This window comes from Nyctereutes procyonoides, unplaced genomic scaffold, assembly GCF_905146905.1.
Source record: "Nyctereutes procyonoides isolate TBG_1078 unplaced genomic scaffold, NYPRO_anot_genome, whole genome shotgun sequence".
Taxonomy (NCBI): domain Eukaryota; kingdom Metazoa; phylum Chordata; class Mammalia; order Carnivora; family Canidae; genus Nyctereutes; species Nyctereutes procyonoides.
The window spans coordinates 60,180,341-60,207,039 of NW_026575140.1; the positions used below are offsets into that span (position 1 = coordinate 60,180,341).

The 26,699-nt window shown below is 42.2% G+C and overlaps 1 protein-coding gene across 6 annotated transcripts in view; it reads left to right on the top strand.

The window, feature by feature from the left end:
• The window catches only part of YAP1 (Yes1 associated transcriptional regulator), a 113,681-nt gene extending 87,416 nt beyond the window's left edge, over nt 1–26,265 (top strand). For 2 of the 6 annotated variants that reach the window (XM_055304760.1, XM_055304762.1), the window contains exons 5-9: nt 4,817–5,007; nt 7,044–7,091; nt 17,815–17,945; nt 21,432–21,544; nt 22,866–26,265. In XM_055304760.1, the coding sequence (XP_055160735.1) occupies nt 4,817–5,007; nt 7,044–7,091; nt 17,815–17,945; nt 21,432–21,544; nt 22,866–23,104 (722 nt within the window). In that variant the 3' untranslated portion in view covers nt 23,105–26,265. The remainder of the gene's footprint in view (nt 1–4,816; nt 5,008–7,043; nt 7,092–17,814; nt 17,946–21,431; nt 21,545–22,865) is intronic. The other 4 variants (XM_055304763.1, XM_055304764.1, XM_055304765.1 and 1 more) reach the window with 2 other exon arrangements.
• The last annotated feature ends 434 nt before the right edge of the window (nt 26,266–26,699 follow it).

The following is a 26,699-nucleotide window of genomic DNA, read 5'->3' on the forward strand; positions in this document are numbered from 1 at the left end:
CTTGGCGGAACTCCCTTGAGACTTAATCTCCACTACCCACTTTTTTCCATTTAGATTTAATTGGAAAGACAAATACACATATGTCTGTGAGTCATAGCATAGTTAGAAATGGAAGTGGCTTGGCAAAATGGGAGAAAGCGAAGGGCAGAATGATTATCTGTAGGGGTGGAAATCTTTGAAGATTAGTAGGAATTGCTCTGGCAAGGGGAACCAAGTAATATGTATGGGGCATATCCTGTCATCCAGCCTGAAACAGGTGCTTTACATGTATTAATCTTCGCTGTATCTGCCAAAGAGGCACATCAGTACCCCACATACCATTGAAAAAGTGTTGGATGAGTTACTGGATTGAGTCTGGTTAATTGTTGGCTTTTTTTTCTATCCACTCTCCTACAGAATACTAAACTACAAACCATGATTATGGAAGTTTAAGATATTTATTCTTTATAAAGACAGATCATCGATGAATATGATTTTCACTGGGCCATATAAGAGACTAATGAAGCTTTGGAACAGTCTGGAGCAGCAAGTCACATTCTGATATCCCTTTTCTGCTCCGCCAGACAAAATACTGAAAGGAGATAACCAAAAAGACATAACTGGGGTCATAAATTTTAAGAAATAATCTCTGTGGGTCAGCAAATAAAACCTACATAATATAGGAAGCAAGGGCAGGCAGGGCTGGGGTCCTGCCAGATTGAGGGATGTCGGCTCCTCAGGATGTCAGGAACTCAGAGTGTTAGGAACAAGGGAGATATGAGAGAAGCAGCTCCTGGCCCTGGCCGGCACCACAGCAAGGATTTGCCCACGTGTCAAGTCACACATTTCAGGAATAAACACACAGACCTTGTTCTTCTAACCACAGTGCCATTAAATTAGATCCCAATAAAAAAGCCTCAAAAAATAAGTGTACCTTATTGGGTACCAACACATAGCATGAATGTTGTAATTAAAGTTGTGGTACCTTGTGTAAATGAACAAAATAGAAAATCCAGGAACAATAAAATACAGCAATTTAGTCTGTGATAAAGATGTTTCTCAGGGAAAGATATACTTCACATGAGTAGTGTTGGGACAAATAAGCATGAAAAAATAAAATTGTGTTCATTCATGCCACATTTCAGGGTAAATTACAATGGATTAGATTGAGTTGCCAAATAACTATATACAAAGGAAGCATGTAGTATGTTTGAATTTAAAAACTGATGAATTCCTTTGCCTTCTGGGTGTGAGGAAAACAGCTCACATTTCAAAACGATTGGTAATTTTGCTTAAAAATAAACTTACATGTAAAAAAACAGGGCAAAGTAAAAAGATAGATGGTAAACAGGGAAATTATTTGTAGCTTATATGTGACCACAGTTGTCTACCTCTAGTCTGTAGAGGTAAGATTGTCTAAAACAAGGAATGTAAAGACTAATAACCCCATTGGAAAAGATAACACGGTTGACATAAAAAATACACATGCCCTTATGATAGGACGGTGATGAAAAAAAAATAGCAAAGTAAATCGCACAGAGAAACCATTTCTCATCTTTCAGATTGGCAAAGATCCAAAAGTTTGGCAAGAATTCAGGAGAGAGAAAGATTCCCTTACATATTCCTGGTAGGGATGCAACAAAGTGCCAAAGGTGGTGTGAGAGGGAAGAAGGGAGGAGGTCTGGCAGTATAATTTGTTTTAACATTAACTTAGTCTTTCCCAACTAGGACTCTGCCCCAGGATACAGTAGCAAAATGACAGAATTGTGTATGGATGAGTTTATTCTGAAATAGTGAAAATCTGATAGGAAATTGGTTGAATGGAATACTAATTAGCTATTTTAAAAAGAAAATGGGAGAAAACCTCTATATTCCATGCTGGGGTGATTCCAAGGATGTGTTATGAAATAAGAAAAAGGGGAAGTGGAGTAAAGCAGTCTTAGCATGGATGCTACCATAGATCTACAAAGTCTGCATGTGTTTGCTTGGATTTTCTAAAATACACAGAACACTGGTGACCATTTGGGGCTGGGAAGTAAAGCAAGTCTCTAAGGTTCGAAAGCACAATGTCACAAATGAACCTTTATATGAGCCAGTGGCTGAGTCATATGGAGAGGAATTATTTCAGGTGACTGAACCACAGTGATTTGACAGTAGGCCCCAATGAAATATTTTTAGGACCAACAATGACAAATCAGAAACTTTCTAATAGTCATTTTGTTGAGCATAAATTCATCACTCATGTTATTTAAAATAACTGCATACGTGTAGAAGGATGATACATATTCATGTTATTAGAACCATGCTTTTCAGGGCAGCCCCAGTGGCGCAGTGGTTTAGCGCCGCCTGCAGCCTAGGGCGTGATCCTGGAAACCCTGGATCGAGTCCCATGTCAGGCTCTCTGCATGGTGCCTGCTTCTCCCTCTGCCTGTGTTTCTGCCCCCCCCCCCGTCTCTATGAATAAATAAAAATTTAAAAAAAAACAAACCATGCTTTTCAGCGTAAGAGAGAAAATACTCAGGAGATGAGAGAATCTAAGTAAAAACCCTGAGTGATATATACTGAGAATATTTATGGGTGAAATGCTGTCACGTTTGCTTGACAATCCAAGATGGTGGGTGGGGATAGAGGTGAAATAGAATTAAAAGGCTGTGTGTATTGATTGGAAAGCTGCATGACAAGCACATGAGAGTTTAATCATTTATATTTTTCCTACTACTTTGTAGCTTTATTGGAAATTACTTTGAAACTTTAAAACGTGTTTAGAAGCAGGGCGACAGGGTGGCTCGGCAGTTGGGCATCTGCCTTTGGCTCAGGGTGTGATCCGGGGTCCTGGGACCAAATCGCACACCAGGCTTCCCCACAGGGAGCCTGCTTTTCTCTCTGCCTGTGTCTCCACCTCTCTTTCTCCACCTCTCTGTCTCTCATGAATAAAGAAGTAAAATCTCAAAAACAAAACACGTTTAGAAGCATAACCAGGGTACTCAGTAGCTCATTGAGTTAAGTGGAAATCATCACAGAAACTACAGGTACTTGAAATAGAACAATTATGAATTACACTTTCAGAATGTAGGACACTCAGGAAAAGCATAACTTAAAGATAAATTTACTGATTTTGAATGCTTCAAGAAAAGATTTAAACTAAATAACTTCAAGTCAAGAAGTTAGAAAAAGAAACAAAGCCTGGATGGAGAGGTGGGCCTCGGAGGTGAATACCCTCTGCTCGTGTCAAGGGCCTCCATGGGCTGGGCTAAATGGAGTCACGGTAATGGTTGCTTCTGTGTCCATGTCGTCCCAGCGTCCTGGCAGAGCTGATCAGTCCTAGGTGGTGACATTGCTGGTAGGATTTGTATATTGTAATGTCTCAGGTAAATTTCTGCCTCAATATTCAACCAGGTTTTTTTAGCACCACTATTGTGCCAGACCCTGTGCTAATAAGAACACACACATGACCAGGACACCACCACCCACCCCACCCCACCCCCGCTCCTGTCTCCTTGGCTTTTACGGCCAGGCACAGCAGAGGACACAGGTAAAGCCTGGGACTCCAGTGAGCCACAGGAGTTTGGTAGTGAGGGTGACGAGAGAAAGCAAGAGCAGGATGTTTAATTTCCCTTTCTCCTCATGTCCTGGCATCAGGATTTTGTTGGCCTCATCTAAGCTGTGTCAAGTGTTCCTTCTTGGCTATTCTCCAGAAAAGGTTGGAGGAGACATATTTTTCCTTCAGCGTTTGTGAGGTTGTTATGTATGGCCTGAGGTTTTCTTGCTTGCTGTGTATTAAACACCTTAGTAGAAGTGGGGACCCAAATTTCACCTTAAACAGTTGAATACGTGTCTGAATCATTTTCACATGATAATGCTTGCACCTGTCAGGGAGGCTACCGCGGTCCACAGTTTGATCAGGGTTGTATCTATCAGTGACAAACTCACAAGTTGGAGAATCCCTCCGTTGCTGATAGTCATGTGGTGTTACAGGTTCCACCACAGCGATGATCGTGACCGCCTGGGCCGCGTGAGGTGACCGTGGTGTCACGTGAGACCTGCCATCCAGAGGCTCGTAAGCTTCATCAGGAGCACACGTCTCATCGTGTCATCTACTTGCTCTATGAGAGGTTCTGTGTGTATTCTAGGATATATTAAGGATTGATCGTTTTATTTATTTTTGAAGATTTTATTTTCAAGTCCTCTCCCCACATGACCCTGGATCCCACCGCGCGCTCCCCCAACTGAGCCAGCCAGGTGCCCTGAGGACTGAGCACTTTTAATGGACTTTGCTGCTCAGAATGCTTCGTGTCACTGGCTGTGGTAGATGTGTTTTTAAGTAAACTGGCTGTGGTAGAAGTATTTTTAACTAAACCTGTACTTATATTTTGTAGTAAATAACGTGTTCACATCAGTCAGATATCCAAAGTGACCCAAAAATATCTGTGCAACTCCACCCTTCCATCACAGAGCCCCAGGTCCAAAGCCAACACACGTTCGTGGCTTCTGGGCTGCCCGTACCTTGCTGTGCTCTGGATGTGCGTGGAATACGTATACCCCTCCTTTTTTTATACCTTCTGTTCCACCCTTGGCTTTTATCCGTACACATCTTCAACCGTTCACATTGTGGCCGATGCGCGCCCCATCTTGTCTCTTCAGTCTTGCATCTTATAAGGACCACGGAGGCAGCAGCCGTGATAACAAGTTCTGGAACCATTGTCCCAGTGGTGGGTTTTCAGGTTATTTCCAGCCTTCCTGCCATAAAGGCTACGTTGAGTATTCCCAGTTGCTTTTGAAAAGCTGTCCTTTGCCTTTGCTACCAGATTTTTAGGCTAGATGTTTTGTTCTGTTGCAGCCATGAACCAGAGAATCAGCCAGAGCGCTCCAGTGAAGCAGCCCCCGCCCCTAGCCCCGCAGAGCCCTCCAGGCGTCCTAGGGGGCGGGGGCTCCAGCCAACAGCAACAGATGCGCCTCCAGCAGCTGCAGATGGAGAAGGAGCGGCTGCGCCTGAAGCAGCAGGAGCTGCTCCGCCAGGTGAGGCCCCAGGTTAGAGGCCAGCCTTCCACTTTTCGGGGTGTGCTTCCTGTGTGTGGTCCCGGTGTTTTCTTCTAGCCTTGGTATCTCCAAGGGGGTGCTGCTCCTTCACCTGCTGGAGCAGCAACCCAGACACATTGTCTCCAGCTCCGCCCTGTCTTCATTCCCAGGCCCGCCCACAACGCAGATGGATTTTTGCCTTCTGGGGCTACTTAGCTGTAGGCGACCAGACTCTGAGGTCTTCCCGCTGGGAGTAAATCACTAAGACATTTCTCAAATAGGCAAGTGGTGGCAGCATTGCTGAATCTAAAATATTTTATTTCAAACATAGTACAAGTGACCCCAAGTTTAGAACTAGATCCCCTAGTGCCTTAAAATGTACTGCTCTGAATGTCCCTTCGAGAGGGCAGGTAGGACGGCAGGTAGGACGGAGGTTTCCATGAGTCTTATCTCAGGATATGCTGCTGAGCTCCTTTATCAGGAGATTAGACAGCCCCCTGGCAGAATCAGGTTTTTACGGTCTCTTATTTTGGGAGGGACCAGGCATGCAATCTTATCAGAGCAGTATATATTATAGTTTTCATAAAATTGTTTTGACCATAGAAACAGTGCAATTTTGAAAGTAGGCAGAAGGTGCTTGTGCCCCGAGTCCTGTCCTCCTCAGGGTGTCTGGAATGGTCAGCTTCTCATTTTCATTTTTCATTGGCATTCTGTCCACAGACATGAAACACATGTATTCACTATTTTTCCCACTAAATTGTAGCCTCCCAAGTGTAGAAATAAAAACATGACACTCCACTTTTCTGGACACAGGAGTGTCACTGGAAACGCATGGACGTGGTATGGTCACTGAAGTCTGAACCCTGGGGATGAAAGATAAGCCCTGGAGGTCCCAGACAGACTATGCTGTCAGCCATTGGTCAGTGCAAGCCTAGTGCTTAGCACCCCGAGCGAGCCTGGGGACGAGAGAGCACATGTTCCCATGTTTCATGTCAGGGAGTAGTCTCGAAAGATGGTTTTTTATCTGCCATCAACAAGGTGGAGAAAGGAATCGTATTCACACAATTTATTGTACCTCTGAGTTTCCAACCAATTACTAAAAGGAAAGATATATTTCATTTAAATCTTTATCATCAGAACAAGGTAGCACCATCAAGAGTGAGTATAATTATGCCTCTGTTAGAAGAGATCAGCTTACGAGCCTGTTTTCGATGCTTGCTTTTCACTTTGTTACTGATCACTAGGTGGTCTCAGTACAGACAAGTCTCAGTGTCAGATATGAGTTGAAAACTGTCAAAACCAAAAAATCTTATTAAGAAAAATTATGTAATTGTTAATGTTACCATTCATCATTTTGTTGTATACCATCAATCAGACTGGAATTTTTGTTTTGTTCTGTGATGTTTTGTTTTGGTGGGCAATGCTGCTGTTCATAAAACTCTTCCTTCAGAGAATTTTCCTAAGTCTTACTCTTTTCCTGTGGGTGATGGGTCCTAGACAAAACAGCTTAACTTCCTTTAAAGGCAACTTCTGTGTTTCTTCTCTGTCACCAACTGTGTTGTCTCTTCTCCCGTTGAAGTGACAGACCTGCTCTATTCTCATACTAATAGTCTGTTTGTTAGGATTTTTTTGGTTTTGCTTTTTGGCAATCAGTATAAATTCAGCAAGTCTGAAGTTTTGGATTTCTATGAATTTCTTCTTGTGTTGGTTGCTCTTATCCCAGAATGTTGAGTTACATTTTTCCTGCTTCTTCTAATATTCAGAAGCAAAGAACCTCCCTGACCAACATCACGTGTTTGAGGTTGAGTTTGAGTCTGACACCTAAAGCCTGCTGTCCTGTCCTCAATGCTATCCTGTTCAGTATTCCTCGGTTTCAGTTTGTTATGTGGTGACTCCGTTGGCTACTGTCTTCCTCAGTTGCTGCTTCTTGGGCTGGCTTGGGAGTTCTGTGCTATGGTGGTATGTCTGGATGAAATTTGTGAGTCAGCCTACATAGCCAAACCATGTGGCTTAAAGTAATTTTTATCCATCTTATTTTTTACTCTTAGGCAATGCGGAATATCAGTCCCAGCACAGCAAATTCTCCAAAATGTCAGGTAGGCTCTTATCTGATGTTCTAGCATTAAAAAAAAAAAAAAAAAAGATATTAAATTAGGAAAGCGAGAAACTTGTGCTCCAGGGGCCTGTCCTCACTGACCATTAGCCCAGGGTATAACACTTGAGCCATCTTCTTCCAAATATGTAACGTTACCATTGCCATTCCCAGAAAGTCTACACTGCCTGCTTCCTCCTGCTGCTTCCAGAGAGTCCTAGTGCTCATTTTGATTCCATGGAAGTCTTGCTCTATTACATATTGGATATGTATTATATCTTAGGTGTGCATCCTGTCAACCTTGGGGCGTGCCTGATTTTCATTTGCCTAGCTTAAAATAGTATTTATAATGATTTATAGGAATTAACCATTTGAACAGTAACAAAATGGCACAGATGATCTCCTTGGGTAGACTAAGAAATCCTAAGAGAGTCAAAATGGTACTTTTAGAGGAAAAATTCTTCTCAGGGCATTCCAAAGGAAGAGTATCTCAATTACCAAAAGAGGAAGCATCTGCTTGGGTCATGTTTTGGGTTTTTTTATTGTTTATCAACTTTTCTCCTGGATGAACCCCAGAGATTACTGGTTGAGAAAGCATCTTACTTAGATGGGGAGATTGTGGCTACTGTCCTAACTCAGACATTTATCTGATTTAAGGGAAGAATCTCAGTCTTGAAAACAGATTGTCTGTGCTCAGAGTTCAAAAGATTTAAAGGACTGAAGAGCTAGGAGGTCATTGCCCTTTTTCCAGGTGGGGAGAAGCAACCGTGTGCTGCCTCGAGTGCTCCGGGGCTGTTCTGCACTGAGCTAAAGATGTATGTGTGTCATAATGGGCTGTGGAAGCAGGGGTTGGCACAAGTCCACTCATTTTGGATACCGATCGCGTGCCCGTCATAGTATCATGCTTATCAAGTCAGAGACAGTTCCTGTAGAGACCAGTTAACTTTGAGAGAAGAGAGACTCTACTCCTTATCTCGTAAATGCCTTCTTTAATCAAGAAATCAAGAAAGGGATAACTCACGGAAGTTGTCTGATAGAGCAGAGCATATCCTTGCTGTGAGAGCCACTATTACCACACAGGACTGAGAAGAGCCCATAGCACAGATCTTTAAAAAGTGAAGATATTATCCCTTGCTTTTGCTCTGAAGTGCTTCTGAAAGAAGGTTTTTCTTTGTAATAAATGAAGTGGAAACTAATACAGGAGCAGAAATTAACTCAAATGAGATTTGGGTTCAAGCAAAAAGTCTTCTGTGCCCGAAGTATTTCGAAGTTGTTTCTTTTTTTTTCCTCTAATGAGATCTTAAACCGTAGATCTGTTAAATAAATACCTCAAGGTTTATTTCATACTTGAGTGCCAGTGTAAATGGTACTTCTTATTAAAATTATTGGGAATTCTTAGATACTTGTTTTTAGTCGTAAAGTTTCAGAAAAGGTGAGACTTCTAAGTAACAAAATTTCTATTAAACTTACATGGTATTAAAATTATAGGCTTGATTCCTTTAGATTTATTTAAGCCAGAAAAGAAACCTGAAAGAGGTTCTTTAAAATCAACTTTGGAGTATGTTAGATAATGAAATACTGATTTGCTACAGAAGTTTTTATTTGTCCATGTCTTTACCTGACAGTTGTGGGAATGTCAATAAATGTTGTTAAATTTGGAGTGGCTCAGAATACGCAGTATATGGTGGTGTTTTTGTCTGGCGAGCATCTGTGTTCTCACCTGTTTTCTTGATGGCTTTAAGGTGGATACCAGGAACTGTTTCACAAAGAAGGATCTTGTCTGAAGTGAAGATCGCTTTATGTAGCGTTGCCAGGGTAACAAGAAAGCCAGGAGGAGCTTTCCCATTCAAGGACCAGAGCATATAAAGGAATAATGGAGAAAAGGGGACAGATCCACTCAGTATTTGAGTGCCAGGCACTGCTCAAAGTTTTATTTTACTTTTCTAATAGGAATTAGTGCACATGAGTTAGCAAGCAACATGAAATCAGTGCCATTACTCTATATCTGTAATTATATACTTCATACACTGTGGGATGTGGAAAGATACCAAACTTCAAAATGTTTATGAAAGTAGTCATTTCAAAAGCTATCTTCTTATTTTTTTTCAAATAGGACCAACTGCACAGATGCGTAGTCAGGTTCTCTGGTCCTGTAAACAGACATCAGCGTGGGCGAGGTTAATGCAGAGTTCTGGAAAATAAAAACAACTTAAAGGCATAAGTATATTTTAGTTAAGGGTAAAAATTATCAGCTTATTTTGTTAGGGTTTGTGTGCAGAATTTTGGAAAAACTTGTCTTTAGAGTACTTAAAATTTTTAATTTCATTTTGATTATTCATTACTTTTATGTTTCAAAAGCTATTTCTGTTCTTGGAAGAAACTTTTTGGAATTATAAATGTCATCTTTGCTCCTTGAGTTGAGCCTTTAACGCTCAATTTTCTAGCTGTATCTCTTTCTAGTAGATCAGTTACCCCTTGGTAAATTGGGAGACCCTTAGGGAGTGTTGGTTAGGGATGCATCACAGTTTTTGCTTCAAGGTCTTGTGAAACAAAGCAATTTGAATAAGGCAGCACCACTGGGAGGGGGACCGTTTTTACCTTCTTGTGCCTGATAATGTGGCTCCCCAGTACAGATGAGATGAAGTGAGATTGTGCTTCGACAGCCTGGCGTCCCCATTCCCTCCCCAGGCTATGGCCTCCTCACTCTCTCCTTTCTTCTCTGGCTGTGAGCCCTCTTCTGTCCTGTCGCCCTGATTGCCCTGATTCTGCTCGTGTTTCCCTCTCCGCCCATTAAGATTGTCTAGGGCCTAGGGCGAAACCCATCCTCCTTGCCCTTTTCAGGATTCCTGATACAACTTCAAGCATAGAAACAAGACTGCTGTGTCTGGATATCTTAATTTCTGAGCAAATAATTGCTTCAATCTTCATAAAATTATAGCTGCAAACATTTTGCAGTGAATGAGTACTGTATAGTTGCCGTTCCTAATGTGTAGTAATAAGTACACGCTAGGATCAGTCACTGGTTCAATAAGGGATAAAACCCGTCATATTCAGGTGGAGGGTCCTAGACCCCACACTGTTAGCCTGCACTGGTGAAGAGGGTCAGATGTCCATAGTTTGGGCCAATTGGAGCAAAATAATACCACTGTTCAGAGCCACATGAAAACAATGGCCATCAAGCTTATTTTCCCTGAATTTAGTAACAGTAAAGAATTTGACTTTTTGTTCCTCCAAGTTGTCTTTCCTGTTAGCAGACACTAGGAAAGCTGTTTCAGAGTCCAGTTAACATTTCTCAAGATTATCTCTCCTCTTTTTGAAGTCCTAATATTGAATAAAACATAATTTCATTTAAGTGTTTTCTCATGAATCTTTCATACTTTATTTTGGATAGGCACATTGGAAACTCTGTATAAACCCCACACTTGCAAACTCTGATTATCTCATTTGTTTTACTCATTAAGATAATGTTCTATAATTTGAAGAACATTAAAATAATGTTTATTTACTTTAATTGACATTATAATTAACAAAAATTACAGAAGACCTAATTCTGTGAGAAGGAATTTTGAATCCCAGGGTAGTGCTGGAAACAGCAAACTGTGAGTCTGTTTTGGAGATCACCTTTCAGAGTCTAGTGTCATAATAGTCCCCAGGTCCAGGGACACACACACTTTTTTTTTTTTTTTTTTTTTTTTTTAGTCAAAGATATTGTGAAGTTGAAGATGATTTAGTAAAATGACACACACATTAAAAAACAAAAAGCAGGGCAGCCCCGGTGGTTCAGTGGTTTAGCTCTGCCTTCAGCCCAGGGCATGATCCTGGAGACCCCGATCGAGTCCCACGTCAGGCTCCTTGCGTGGAGCCTGTTCTCCCTCTGCCTATGTCTCTGCCTCTCTCTCTCATTCTGTGTCTCATGAATTAATAAATAAAATCTTTTTTAAAAAAACATTCTAAACATCAACTAAATGTTTTAATTGCTGGAGACATAATGAAATATGCTATGGCTGTTGGAAGCAGTGTTGGAAAGCAGGGCATGATGAGGCCTGTCTTGAACAGCCGGAAGAAATGGCTTTTTTTCTCCACTCTTTTTAAAATTGTAGTGTACACTGCTATCACTGAGACAAACTATTATAAGTTGTGTATTTTTAGAGTTACTCTCCATTTCTAAATTTGGATTTCTAGTTCACTAAACTAAACTTCCTTAAGCAAATCAATGACCCAGAGAAAAACAAACCAATGTGCATTTCTGTGCCATGTGTCACCCTAAAATGGAAGCACAGTTACATAGCTTAGTGCTTCCTAAAGACAAAATTGCTTTAAGAAAGGCTTGAAAGTTGACATTGTGTTTTATAGAATTTTCTATAAATTGGAACCCTAACTTTTCACCTACCACGATTATTTTGAGATTCATTAATGTTCTTTCATTTTTCCGTTTTCCTAAATGTTTCCAGACTACTGACCACTTCTACCACTTTTCTCCTTATTTTTCTAAATAATGTGAACCAAAGTACTGATTTTATATGAGGCCAAAATACTTTAATCAGATATGTATTAAAGTGTCTTTTTTGACCCTGTGGGAAATGCTGCTATTTAAGAAAGAGGAGCGGAAAATACAAAGGACCAGTGGCTCATGGCTGGATCCCGAGCCCATGAAAGTCCACTGTATACACAGGCAAGCTGTGTTTTCTCTTACAAACCACCCTGGAAAGTTCCCTTTGGACCATGCCAGGACCGTCCCTTTTACAGATGGCTGTGGCTCCAAATGTATCCCAGATGAGCTAAGATTTACAAGCTCAATGGGAGAAACTGCCACATTTTTGTATTATTACAGAAGAATATGAGCTAAAAATACTTGCTTCATTTAGAAAAAGTCAAATACTCTAAAAGAATTCTTTGACCTTTGAAATACAGAAGCATGAAAAAAAAAAAAAGAAATACAGAAGCATGATTAAATTTTGGCCAAATTTCCTATAACTTCTTCATTCTTGAAAATCTGTCAAACTATTTATTCTACCTTTAGGGGAAAAGAGAAGCTTAACAAATTTGTATTTTTAGCTTAGTATTCTAATATTAGGCATTTTTTTTTTCAGAGTAAAAAAACTCCTTAGAGAGACATAACTTTCAACATGAACCATTTCAACTGAAATCCGTTTTTACAGATGATCCAGTTATGTCCCAAAGCTTGTTTTTGAAACAGCTATGCCAGATTTACCCAATTTCAAAATAATGTCCATACTCGTCCAAAGTGTGTTTTCCTAAAGCTACTTTATCACACTAGAGTAGACTTATCCTGTATAGGTTTATATGTAGATATATATATGTATATATACATATATATATATACACACACACACATATATATATATATACACATATATATATACACACACACACATATATATATATATATATATATATATATATTTAAAACTAGTATAATGGAGAAAAATTTCTATGGAATGTATTTTTTAAATAATTTTTAAAAATTATGTAACCAGATATTCAAAAATTCAGATTATGTAACTTCATTTCATGCTTATCCATATTATAATTATTTTTCTCTAAAGTCACTAGCAAAAGGTCTATACAGCTCTGAAGCAAATTTTCACTATTCTACTTCTAAAATTCTTAATTTTATGTAAGTGTGTTCACTCTCACATGTCAGTTCTTGGCTACGGATGCAGGACGTGTGAAGCTTCCTGTCAGTGAAAGCTGTGATGTCACTTGTGCTCCCCATGTTCTTCTCTCCTCTGGGATCTGGTACAGGAAGGTGGGGAATAGGATGCTGCCACAGATTTCTCCTTCTTAGAACTGTGTGTGTGGCACACGTAGGTGTGCTTGTGTGAAGAGAGCAGTGGGGGTTGATATGTTCATTCGAGCTCCAGTCATCAGTCAAGAGGGGAGGTAAGCTGGTCTGTGGTCCTGCCCATCAGTGCGTAGTTCTCTGTCTCTTGACCATTTGTTTCAAATGTCAACAAAATTCTCTCATCTTCTTTGTTGAACCCAGTGAAATAAATTACATTAACAAGAAATGAAAATATTAAGATTAATGACTTGGGGAAGTGGCTATCAAGTCTACTTTCAGCAATTTTGCTTCAGCAAATACTGAGCTATGTTAAGAATACCCATTTTTGTATAATAGGTGTACAAGTTATTATACCTCAGTAAAACTGTTGAGAAATCACGGAGGGGGTCTCATCAGTCCTGTTCGATTTGCTAGAAGTTTGGAAACTGAGCTGAATATTCGTACCTTGATATGGCTCCTACCGTCTATATATATGTTATATGTGACGTTATTGTGTTTGTCCCAGATTCGTCCCTATTTGGTTGATGATGCCATCAGCCTCCTCTTACCACCTGCAAAAGTAAAATGGTTTTTTCTCTTTGGTTCTTTCAGGCCCACTTTAGACGAATCTTGGATGGGCCTTAGTCATATCAGATACAGACTTGATTTTGTGGTCCTCGAGCATCTCCTTAGGCATGTCTCCAAAGTAGCTTCCTTTGTGAATATGGATAGTTGGTTCTGCACAGCCCGCTGGCAGTAGAAACTCAGCTGTCAGACACAGTGACAAGTAGAAATTCGGCAGCTTCAAACAAGAAAAGTGGCAAAATCCAAAGTACCACAGGACAGTTAGCTTTCACTTCAGAAAACAATCTCAAAAAGTAGGAATTTTATCAAAAAGAGTAAAATAAAAATTTATAAAAACATTGTGAAAATATTGTGAAAATAATTTATCAGTTTAGTAATGACTTACTGCTTAATGTCCTGTCTCGTGCTTACTACATAGAAGCAGGTATGCCTTTGATAGTGGAACACGAATGAGGCTCTTTTAAGGTATCTGCAGGCACTCCCATTGTTTGGAAGATCTACAGCCACCTGTTCATCTAGAGCCTATGGTTTTATTCATTTTCAAATCTATTTCTGATTGTATCCTCATGTTTTAATAGCAGCATAACTTCTTCAGAGCATTAGAAGTTACTGTTTTATGCTCCAGAACTGTCCATTCATTCATTCAATGTGCCCTTAAGAGACAGAGAAGAAATAATTACAATAATGCATAGTAAGTGCTAAGAACATATTCCATATATGCCCAAGACTGTTAATCCATCACTTCTAATCAAATCCGAAGGTGGAGATGAGATCGTCATGGAGAGTTATCTGGGATAGGGAATGGGGTCTTAATAGGCAAGAAAGAAAGGGGTTCTAGTCAAAAAGCACATATGGAAGGACATGGCATTGAGGTCCTGCTATAGCCTCACAGGGAGTGCAGGGCACTGCTCTACGGTGCTTATCACTTTGCATGAGGAGATGGGAGGATGGAGAGCAGATAGATGACCTAGGTCCCCAGAAGCCACTAGGAGAGTGGGTTGCTCATTAGCAGGAAGAGGAGTTACACAGACCCGTGGGACTGAATGACCCTGCGGGGAGGAGGGGATGGCAAGAGAACCAGAAAGCCAGACTCCGTGATGTCTACAGTGTTCTCACTTCAATGGGAGAGAGGTGGGAATGGACTTGAAAGCATGTGCCAGATGCTGGGTGGTGACCATGAGAGTGTGAGAAAACAGTGACCAAAGGACAAAAAGAAAAAAATTAGAGTGGTACAAAGGCCCATTCGAGGCCGAAGACCATTAATTTATAATAGTCTGAGTAGCTGTTTGATTTTTCTCTAGCATTTCTTAGCAGTCTCAGTATAGAAATGAAGTGAGCACGCTTTTAACATTCATTCAGGGCAGCAATTTGCTCTGTTGAGATGAAATTATGTGTGTATTTCAGGATGTGAAAGGGGCCTATTATGTGTATTTTACATGATCGGCTCAGAATTCAAGCTCATGGGGAAGGAGAAAAAGAACCAGGAATTGGCCCATGAAGGAAACAGAAATCAAAACCATAACCAGGGCACCTGGGTGGCTCAGGTCATGATCTTGGGGTCCTGGGATGGAGCCTGGTGTCCAGGCTCCCTGCGCAGAGAGTCTGCTGCTTCCTCTGCCTTTCCATTTTCCTCCTCATACTCAATCCCTCTCAAATAAATAAAATCCTATAAAAGAAACCCATGATGAGATACCACCTGTCAGAATGGCCCAAATCAACAACACAGGAAACAGCAGGGGTCAGCAAGAATTTGGAGAAAGAGGAACCTTCATGCACTGTTGGTGGGAATGCAAACTGGTGCAGCCACTCTGGAGAGTAGTATGGAGGTTCCTCAGAAAGCTAAATATAAAAATACCCTATAATCTATCTTCCAATTCCACCTCTGGGTATTTCTCTGAAAACAACAACAACAAAAACCACTAATTCAAAAAGATACATGCACCCTTCTGTTCACTGCAGCATTTTGTACAATAACAAAGTTGTGGAGAAAACCTCAGCGTCCATTCAGCTGTCAATCACTTAACCAACCTAAGCATCCATCAACAATCGAGTCGATAAAGATGTGTATATCTTGCCATTTGTGACAACATGGATGAACATACAGGGCATTATGCTCAGTGAGATAAGTCAGAGAAAGACAAATACTATGTAATCTTACTTCATAAGTGGAATTGAAGGAAAAAAAGAACCAAATTTACAGAAAATGAACAGATTGGTGGTTGCCAGGGGGTCAAAAGGTTCAGACTTTATACAGCATGGTGACTATAGTTAATGATTATAATTATTAGCTATAGTTAATAATACTGCATAATAAATATTTAAAAGTTGTTAAGAGAATAAATCTTAAAAATCTTGATTCGAAGAAAAGACTTTTTGTAACTATGTGTTGTGATGGATGGTAGCTAGACAGATGATTGCTATGGTCACTTCACAGTGTATACTAATACCAAATCCTTGCATTGTATACTTAAAACTGATGCAATGTTGTATGTCACTTAAACCACTATTTTATTTTTTTAATGGGAAAAAAGAGACCCAGTCGATTGGAATCGTAAGAGACGAAGTAGAGTCCCTGAGGCTGGAGGGCAGATGGAGTGGGATTGAGGTCATGCAGGAGCTGGGTGGGAGGAGAAAGCAGGGTGAGTGTGTGCAAGATTTCTTGGGGGTGAAATCGCTACACCCATTCCAGAGTTGCTGGAGATGCAGGACCCTCAGGGGTAGATTGTTCCATAAGCTTGATGCACTGATAGTGATCGTGGTGCACACGGTTCAGGGAGGTGACACGCCAGTCTTCATCCCAGGCAGGCCTGCAGACTTAAGTCCCATGGTCTCAGCCAAGGAAGCAGGTGATTCAGATAGGTGGAGGTGAAGGTCCTTGGGATCCAGGTGGTTGGGGAGCTGCCATGTGACCTAGTAATTAACCTGTAAATAACAAGCTCTAACAGCATGTCTTACAACTTTTGTACTATTGAAATGGTAATGAGCATAAATGGTATTTTAAGATAATTTGCAACTACAGTAGGATATGAAAACGCTGTCCATGGATGCAAAGTAAGAGGATGGCAAATACAACTGTTGTCATCTGTGTTTGAAGAGAATGCTGAATTTCAGTTACAAGTTAGTAAAAATAAAAGTGAATCATCTTCACCCAAATTCATAGACCCTCTGCATTCTGTCATGATCCTCCAGTTAAGAAACCCCAGTGTATGGGATCCCTGGGTGGCGCAGCGGTTTGGCGCCTGCCTTTGGCCCAGGGCGCGATCCTGGAGACCCGGGATCGAATCCCACATCGGGCTCCCAGTGCATGGAGCCCGCTTCTCCCTCTGCCTGTGTCTCTGCCTCTCTCTCTCTCTCTCTCTCTCTCTCTCTCTCTCTCTCTCTGACTATCATAAATAAAAAAAAAGAAAAGAAACCCCAGCGTAAAGGATGGTGTATTCAGCGGGCCTAAAGCTGAGTGAAAAGCAGTGTTTTCTGCACGAGGTGGAATTGATGGTTTAGGAGTTGGGGTGCCTCAGGTGTGCCTTCCTGAACAGCCAGGCAGTGTCCTTAGCAATAAAAAGCCACATTTCTAGTCAAATCAGAAAAGCCAAGGGAGAAGGGAGCCTGTGCTCCCACAAACAAGAGGTTAATGGGAGTGTGAGAGGCACGGCAGGAGCTGTTGGGGTGCCTGGGTGGATGAGAAAGGTGAGCGAGGACAGTGTCAGGATGGCCGGATGAGGTGATGTAGCTCCAGGTCCTGGACACATTTGAGACTGAGGCCTGGGCCATTGGGACGGGCCCTCTAGAGCCACTTGGGTGGTAGTGACCCATGGTCTTTGCCGAGCAATCCAGGTAGAGTCCTGCTGAGGATACATTGGATGGCTCTGAGCACAGCTGGGGATGGAGGAGCGTGAGGTCAGGTGCAGACACCGGGCAGCCAGGAGCACTGGTGGCTCACGCTTATCGCCTAGTGTGGTTTTTCCGACTTTGCCTTGACTCCTTGGTGCCGAACAAAAAATTAGCTGAGGGTTGGTGAGTAGAGAGAAACTATAAGAGGCATTCTTTTTTGAAAGACCACACTTCCCATCCTTTCCCACAGGACAGGTTTGGGAGGGTCTGCCAAAGTAAGAGAAATAACAAAATGAATTTAGGGAATCCTGTGTATCTGTTCTGGGGTTTGTAAGACAAGATAGACTTTGAATTTATGTGACTTAAGTGCAAAAGAACTTGGTGTTCCTGACCGGGTAACCTGTTAGTTTTGACCAGAGTTTAACACCGGAACTCTGTACCTGGCACGGTCATGTGCATTTTATTTCTTTAAATTGAATGATGAGTTTGTTAGCAGTAGGCTGACCATGTTGCTGTTTGTTTTTTCTAGGAACTAGCTCTTCGTAGCCAGTTACCAACACTGGAGCAGGATGGCGGGACTCCCAATCCAGTGCCTTCCCCCGGGATGTCTCAGGAACTGAGGACGATGACGACCAGTGGCTCAGATCCCTTTCTCAACAGGTGGGTGGGAGCTGCTTGTGGCTTTCACGGGAGTCCCCTCGGGGCTGGTCCTGACGCCATGAGTAAGTACCCTTGGGGGCTAGGCACTGCACTGTGAATGACCCTCACCCATGACAAGCCCTGTGAAGCTCCAGCATTCAAAGCTGGCTCCTGTGGGAGGACCTGGGCCATGGGGACTCATGGGGGACTTGTTCCCAGTCATGTGTTTGCTTCTGCCTGCACGGTGAAGCAGCGCAGTGATGTAATGTGGCAGAGTCGTGAAGGAAGGCATTCAAGGGGGGTCGTCCTCTGGAGCAGCCCCAGTGATGTGGGACCTGGTCTTCCTGCAGCAGCTCCTGAAGGCCACATGTTTTTAAGGACTGTAGCTTAAGGACGTGAAATGTACGGTGGTGCCTCCTGTAGACACACTGCACAACAGGCAGGGGCTTGCAGGTGCTCTTCAGTGCACTTATGGACCGCCAGCTTCAGGCCAATGCAGATACGGTGGCCTCATGGAGCTGTGGTGAAAGCTGCTCACCCACAGGTCCTACTCCTAGGTTTGATGACCGTTCATCCGTTTGGGTTGTAAAATGTTCATGGACTTTCAGTTTGTTAAAATATGGAACAAATACTTTCTTGTCTTTGTACTTTTTGGTTTTCGGATTTTTTTTAACTAGTTTTAAACAATGCACCTTTAAAAACATTTAAAGGTCCTTTGGTTTGGGAAAGCTATTCTCTTACGCTTTCAGTTCTCAGCAGGTGAATTGCAAACTTCATGATCTTAGAAAAATAAAATTTTGGGACACCTGGGTGGCTCAGCAGTTAAGCACCTGCCCTCGGCCCAGGGCGTGATCCTGGAGTCCCAGGATCGAGTCCCACATCAGCCTCCCCACATGGAGCCTGCTTGTCTCTCTATGTCTCTGCCTCTCTCTCTCTCTCTCATGAATAAATAAATAAAATCTTTAAAAAAAAAAAAAAAAAGAAAGAAATTTCTTTTATCCTACCAAGACATGCAGTCCAGTCCAGTAGAATTTCCATTTGCTCAGTCTTAGAATTGGGGTTGGGGGCCTGGTTTTTTAGGTTTGATCTTGAAGACTGTCTAAGATGTGTTCTGAGTTTGTGGTTCTGCCAAACCTGAGTGTATGTACACGAGGCTCTGAACGTAGACAACAGTGAATCAGGAAAGGTCAGAGCCACATGACTTTTTCCCCCTACAAGGAAGCTTTCATTTCAGCTTGGTGTGATTGCAATGTCCATCTTGTTGGGCCTCGTGTGGCCCGAGGGTAGAGGCAGACTATAGAATGTGGATATAGGCTGGGCATCCTTTGTGCAGATTCTTCCTGAGAATGTCTCATGAACACTAGGCTATAGTTTGAGATTCTGTCTCTTGGTAAAGGTCACTGGGTGTCAGGTGATCGGCATTACCAGAATCCTTTTTCCAGGTTGTATGGCACCCCCTGTCCTAAACCCTCATCTGACGTTCCATTTCTCTCTTGGATTCATGCATATCCTGGAGGCTTCACACTGACCACGAGGTTGACTCTCAGCCCTGGCACAGAGTCCCCCAGGACCCCAAGATCCTGCTTTCCCATGTTCCTTCTTTGTACTCAAAGCACTTTGCTCACGTAGCGCCTGAGTATAGTTCATTAACACACATGTTCATCTGTCTCCTCGACATTACAAGTCTCTCAGAAACCATCATCTGTAGGTTTTTGTAGTTGTCTCTCTGTCCTCAGAGCCTGAGCTCATGCCTGCTCTGTGTGTTTGTGGGAGGCATGGGCCGGGGCCCTGGGCAGAGAAGCAGCCCCCATGCTTGTCTCGTGGCTCCAAAAGAGCTCCGCACAACCACGTGAGCTCAGCCTCCCCACAGCAGCGTCTCCGGTGTCTGTCTGTGCTCTACTCTTCGCAGCGGGAGTGCAGTGTGACCAGGCCCCTTTCCCAGATCCAGGCAGGATGGAACACAGAGTACGGTGGACAAATGGTCTTAAAGGCAAATTTGTGTTTTCTTGGGTCTTTGTGAGGCTTTTGACTCTTGCCAAAATCTGGCAGATTTTAGAGTAATCCATGGTTTCAATATACACAGTGAGGGGAGGGAGGACAGGGTAGCTCCTTTGGGTAATTAGGGAAGAAATTTGGGGGACTTGAGTTTTCAACCTTGAGCAACTGTTACAGCTTATTTCTAAGGAAAGCTTAGCTGTTTTTGTTTTTTAACTTTGTGTGAGCTAAATAGTTACCTAAGTTTCCAGGCTTGGAGGAAAGTTAAAGTTCACATCCTGGTCGGAGACCATCAAAAGTACCAGTCACCTTTATTTGCTGTACAATTTTCTAGAATTAGCAGAACTCCAAATCCTGTAGTCACGCCAGCTGCTGTGTGGGTGTGGCACTGGCTCAGGCACGTGTTCTGTGTCTGGATTGAGGGGATATTGACCACACATGTGTAAAACCATTTAGCCTCAAGTTAAAATCCATCTTCACTCGTATTTTTCTGTTTTTCCTGAGGGTGTATACCTTAGAATTGTTGGCATGGTTGGAGTTTTATTTATTTTTAAGATTTTATTTATTCATGAGAGATACAGAGAGGCGCAGAGACACAGGCAGAGGGAGAAGCAGGTTCCATGCAGAGAGCCTGACATGGGACTCATCCGGGGTCTCCAGGATCACGCCCTGGGCTGAAGGCGGCGCTAAACCACCGAGCCACCTGGCCTGCCAAATGCTTGGGGTTTTAAATCTCTCTCTTTGCTGGAACTCTCAGGACTGCTGTGTCATGCTAAATAAAGTGTTTGGGGTCTTTCCCCCTAAACAGAAGAAGCAAGAAGGCAAAGCTGGGGGAGGTTTGTTTTTTTTGTTTGGTTGTTTTTTTTTTGTTTTTGTTTTTGTTTTTTTTTTGGAGCTTTATTTTAGAGCATGCACACAGGTTGGGTGGGGGGGTGATCTGGAGCAGACACCTCACTGAGCACAGAGCCTGCCACAGGGCTCATCCTGCAACCCTGAGGTCACGACCTGCAACCTAATTGCCTGAGGCCCCCAGCCTCCCTGAGGGGAGTTGTTCCCTTCTCAGTGGTGACCCCTCCCTTTTGGCCCAGTTCAGAAAGGCCTTGTTGTGGGTTTGTATTGGGTTGATTTTTCCTTGGCCTAAGCTCTGTGTACAAGGGGCTGCATCTGAGTCCCCTGTAGCCTGTGCGGACCCACTGGGGAGATGATAGAAGCCAGATTCAGATGGCATGACAGGACAGCACACAGAGAATTTTCTGTTCTCAAGGAAGGCTGCGAGCCTCTCTTCTCTGCTTTCCTTGCCACCAGCCCCAGACTCGTGGGAGAGCTATGCCTGCCTCAGGGTAAACGTGTCACATCCCACCATGGGTCCCTTGTGAGCCCCGGGGACTGGGTGATGCTTGCTCCACACACTATAGGCAGGAGTCTCACTGACCCTCTTAGAGAATCGTGTTCACCTTTACATTGGAATCATTTAAAATGTTGGTGTAGGTCTTGAATTCTCCTGTTTTGTAGTGGCACCTACCACTCCCGGGATGAAAGCACAGACAGTGGGCTGAGCATGAGCAGCTACAGCGTCCCTCGAACCCCAGATGACTTCCTGAACAGTGTTGACGAGATGGACACAGGTAGGTGTCCTCCACGTGTCTTGGCGGTCGGCCTCAGTGACCACCATTGTTTCTCCAGGTTGGGGGTGGGGGTGGTCACAGGTCTATGAGCAAAGGTTATTGAGAAGAAAACCAGTCACAACCCTACAAAACTTCCACTCCCGTTGAGCCTGCTTTGTTTCTTCATGGCCATTTGTAACTGATGTGTGTTCTGTTTTTGCACATGGACGGCATGGCTCTCTCTGAACAGAACTGATGGCAGAACTTATTTTAGCACTTCCCATACTAAGCCATCTGGCAGGGCAGCGGACGGCCTTCACGGAGATCCATATGGATTCATTGTCTGCCTCCATCTCCCCCAAGGGCTCGAGGTCTCAGGAAAGCACGCGGGGAAGGCTGCCTGGTTGTAGCAAGAGCTGAGCAGGGCAGGGTGGGGGCTGTCTCCTCCCGTGGCTCACCAGGTGACCCCTGACCACCCTATGCTTGGGTCTGAACCCGCAGGGCCAGAGTGGCTCTCCCGCTGGCCACCTCTTTGGCCGACAGCTCCTCAGAGTGTTTGGCGCATCTTTTCTGCCTGTACTCATCCTGCTTGTGGCCTTGGTGTGTCCTCCAGTACTCACCACCCCTCCTCTTCATTTCCCTGAATCTGAGATCACCATACTCCGGTGCCTCTGAGACTGTCTCTTGCCCATCATGCTTTTTTCCTTGTCCTCTCCCCAACGTCTCCATTCTCCAGAACCCTGGAGCTCTCAGTGGGCAGTGTCCATGTTCCTGGAAGCTCTAAGGAATGTTAACGTCATGTTCAAGAAAGGCTTCCAGGCCAGATAAACCAGGAACCTCTAGTAGGAAAGCTAGAGAGATTTTGTATATTCAAGGACTCAGGAAGCTGGTTTGCCATTAGGAGTGTGACTTTCCCAGAGCAGAAGGCAGTTTTCATCTAGTCCTTTTTCCTTCTTTTACAGTTCCCCCGTGTGCCAGGTAAAGAAAGAGGCGTCTGTGAGCATCATTTCCATATTTTTATCTACCGTACAGTTTGACCTGGAGAGTCTGCAGTGACGCTCCTGTGTGGCATTCTTGTTCTCTCTCCCTTGCTGTCCATAAGTTTTTGAGGGATTTTTATTTTTTCTTGTGAGACCTTTTGGTGCCGAGCACTTAGTAATAAAACATTGAGCTGTTGCTTCAGCATCTGCGCACATGTTAGAAGTAAACTTGGTATTTTGTTTTCTGCAAGCTGTTTAACCTAAAGTAAACTGTGGGAGTTGGTGCAGGAGGTCGGTCTCCATTCATTTCTGGATGCTCACCTAACGGAGCACTGATGTCTGCTTTTCTCCATCCCAACTAGGTGATACTATCAACCAAAGCACCCTGCCCTCCCAGCAGAACCGTTTCCCAGACTACCTAGAAGCCATTCCTGGGACAAATGTGGACCTCGGAACGCTGGAGGGAGATGGGATGAACATAGAAGGAGAGGAGTTGATGCCAAGTCTGCAGGAAGCTCTGAGCTCTGACATCCTTAACGACATGGAGTCCGTGCTGGCTGCCACCAAGCTGGATAAAGAAAGCTTTCTCACATGGTTATAGAGCCCTCAGGTAGACCGAATTCCAAATCTGTGAAGGATCTAAGGAGATGAGACGTGTATGCTCGAAATTTCCAAGTAAGCCAGTCGTAGTCGTCTGGCTGACACCGAAAAAGATGAACAGACGTCCAGCAAGATTCTTTCATCCACTATTTTGCTCTTCGTGTCCATTGCTGCTGTTAATATGTTGCTGACCTCTTTCATAGTTGGCTCTAAAGAATCAAAAAAAACAAAACAAAACTTTTTTTTGTTTCTTTTGCTATTATAACTACTGTTCGTTTTGGGGGCTGGGGGAAGTGAGCCTGTTTGGATGATGGATGCCATTCCTTTTGCCCAGTTAGGTGTTGACCGATCATTTTAACTAAATCCTCAGACTTGGAAGTCAAATGCTTCATGTCACAGCGTTTAGTTTGTTCAGGCAATTGTTTCTTCAGCTGCCTTTGGCCAGTGGAGAAACATGACTTACTGGTCTGCCAAGCCAAAAATGTTGTATGGATGTTGAGTCCTTAATGCTGATGTGATGAGCTAGCTGAAACCAAGGCTGAAGACTGTTCTGCTTTCCCTCACACTGCTAGCATTAGTCACAGAGTGACCTTGATTTTATTTTAGGAGCTTCTGAGGCATGAGACAGTTTCCATAGAAATATATTAATTATTGCCACATACTGTAGTATAGGTTTTGGTGGGTTTTATTGTGGGTTTGGTATTTTTTTTGTTCATTTTATTTTGTTTTGATTGGTTGGGTTGTGCTTTTTTTGTTTTTGTTTTTCCCCCAGAACCGAGACAAATTACCATAGTAGCCAATCTGTTTATAGTTGTTGCTTGGTGCAGTTATTGTAGTTCCTTTGGTAAAATCTACATTTCCTGATTTTTTACCATCTTATTTAAATCTTGATTATCTGCTCTCTCTCTATATATACCCACACACACACTTATAAGGTTTATAATAGTGTGATAGCAGAATGTATCTTTTTTTTTAAGGTTTCCATACTTTCCAATTTATTTTAAAATGGTAGTTTTGAATGTATGTATTTAGAATATGTGACTAGTAGTTTATATCTCACAGTAGTGTAAATCTGATTGAGACAGTCTGCAGACATTGGAGATAGTTATTCTAGAAAGCATAGTGTCTGGAGGAGTACTATATGCACTCTGGGCACACAGTATTGTCTGATGAATTTGAAAGAAGCAAACAAGATACAGCTTTATTTTCCCTGACACTCCCTTGGACTAATTTTGAACCTTGATGGGAAATCACTAAGTAGGTTCATAACATACATGGAGACTTGCTCCTACTTCTGTATGCCGAGAATTGACCCTGGAAGTATATATAGAATACTGCTGAGGGTGTGAGTTAGCTGGTAAAGTGATCAGATTAATTAATGTATATCAGTAGTTGAGTTTAGCAAAGAAATAGAGATAATCATGATTATACTTTTTATTTTTACAGGAAGAGATATAACTAGAGTATGTGTCTACAGGAGTAATAATGGTTTCCAAAGAGTATTTTTTAAAGGAACAAAATGAGCATGAATCAACTCTTCAGTATAAGCTATGACGGTAATAGTTGGTTGTGAATTATAGTGGCACCAGCTAGCACCTCTGTGATTAAGGGTCTTTCAATATTCTAGAATAAGTCCTTATTTTCAAGGGTTTATAACCGAAGAATCATTTTTCCTAGCTAACGCTGCTATGGAAAGTCTCATCTTGCTTCGGAAGATAGATTAAATCTAAGTATTTTGACCCTTCAGTTAGAGGAGTATGAAAGTTGGGAGTGAGAAGTTTTATATTAAGTACTTTGCTCAAAAAATGCAATCACTGTTCTATATAATGAATTCATAGGTCAATCCTTCGTAATCATTGACTCTAAAGCTTTTTATTAAGAAAACAGAAAGGTTATCTTGAAATTAAGTCTGAGGGGAAATGGCCACTGTGCAGATTTTTTTTTATATATATATAAGAGCAATAATGAAATTCTACCTAGAATGCATAAGTGAGGGTATGAATGAGACAGCATGTTGTTCTTTTCTCACATGCTGAAGGTCAAGGCTACTTGGAAGGAGTGCTTACGTGTGCCAATAAGCCACAAATAAGATCGCATCTTACACGTCAGCAGTAGCTTTAGATCAGGGCAAGGGTGGGGACGTGGGAGGGATCGCGAGAGACTAGGGGGACCTTGATAGAGAACCTGATACGTGTCTTTTTCTTCTGTTGTCACAAAAGGCAGTTGTTCCTAAAAGTTCAGTCACTTGAGTTACACCTGCGTCTGCTGTGGCCCCTGGCACTGACTGAAGGGCGCCTGAAAGTCCTTCCTCTTTCTGAATCTGAATCACAACCTTAATTTGGTCTCTCTTGTTCTGTGTCCTTGTTCTGATGTCAAAGTGTTTAATGCCTTCTGGGTTGTACTGGGTAGTGTTGGGATAAGATTTTAACTGGGTATTCTTGAATTGCTTTTACAATAAACCAATTTTATAATCTTTAAATTTATCAGCTTTTTACATTTTGTGTTCTCTTAGTTAGGGCTTCTTAGATGTACTTGTTGTTGATAGAGCACGCTGATTTGGAGTTTCAGATTTTCCACAGCACTACTTGTGGTAATAAGTATTTTCTAAATATAGTGCCTTTTCTAGGAAAGGAAAAAAGGACATTAAGGAAGTGACTTTTATATACAAGTAATGTTGTTTTAAGTATTCATATTAAGTAGATGCATCCTATAGGGAGCTTGGCAGAAACACTGAAGAATAACTATAATTAACTGTAATTCATAATTCATACCAGTCAGTGTTGAAACTCATGACGCAGAGGGGGAGACAGTACCCAGGGTTAACAGCTTCGTGGCTTTTGCACATCTGAGAACTGGGGCTTGGATGAGCTTTATCTTTGGCAAGCATATTTTTATAAGGATTGTGGGTGTGCCTATTTTAACAGTTGTTTTCTGTATCATGAAAAGTATTCTCCACAATTTAAATGTTTTTATATTAGAGAACTCTTTAATGCACATTTGTCAGAACTATATACACAGTACCCGTATTACCTTTTTATGTCTTGTTTTAGCTGTAAGCATGCTGGTATGTTAGGTACTTACATAAACTGTTACATTACTTTTTCTTTTGTAATCCCTGTTTGTGTGTTTATGTGGCTCAAATATATTCTTTCTTTAAGCTCCTCTATGTTGTTTTTAACAATTAATATACGTAAAACATTTTTGGCTTCTTTTAATGGTCTTCTAATAGAACAATTAAAGGACACAGAAATGAAAGGTGACTGTACTAGTAACTGGTACACCAGTTCACACATGATTAGCTTGGCATCTGGAAGCTGGATGGAATTCTTTGAACGTGATACTTTGTGTTCTTCAGGTAAACTGTCCCCAACAACGACCAAGTGTCAGCAGAAATGTGCCTCCTTCATTCTGAAATGACCTCATGACACATAACAGCACAGAAGAAACTGACCGGGGCTTCACAGTCTTTCAAAAGAGCCTTTGGCTTTATTTCTCCAAAATACTTTCTCATGATCTCCAAAATATAACACATTAGTGAAATAGTTATTGTTTTACAAATAAAAGCATTCACAAATTTAGGTGGTGGTAGGTCCTGA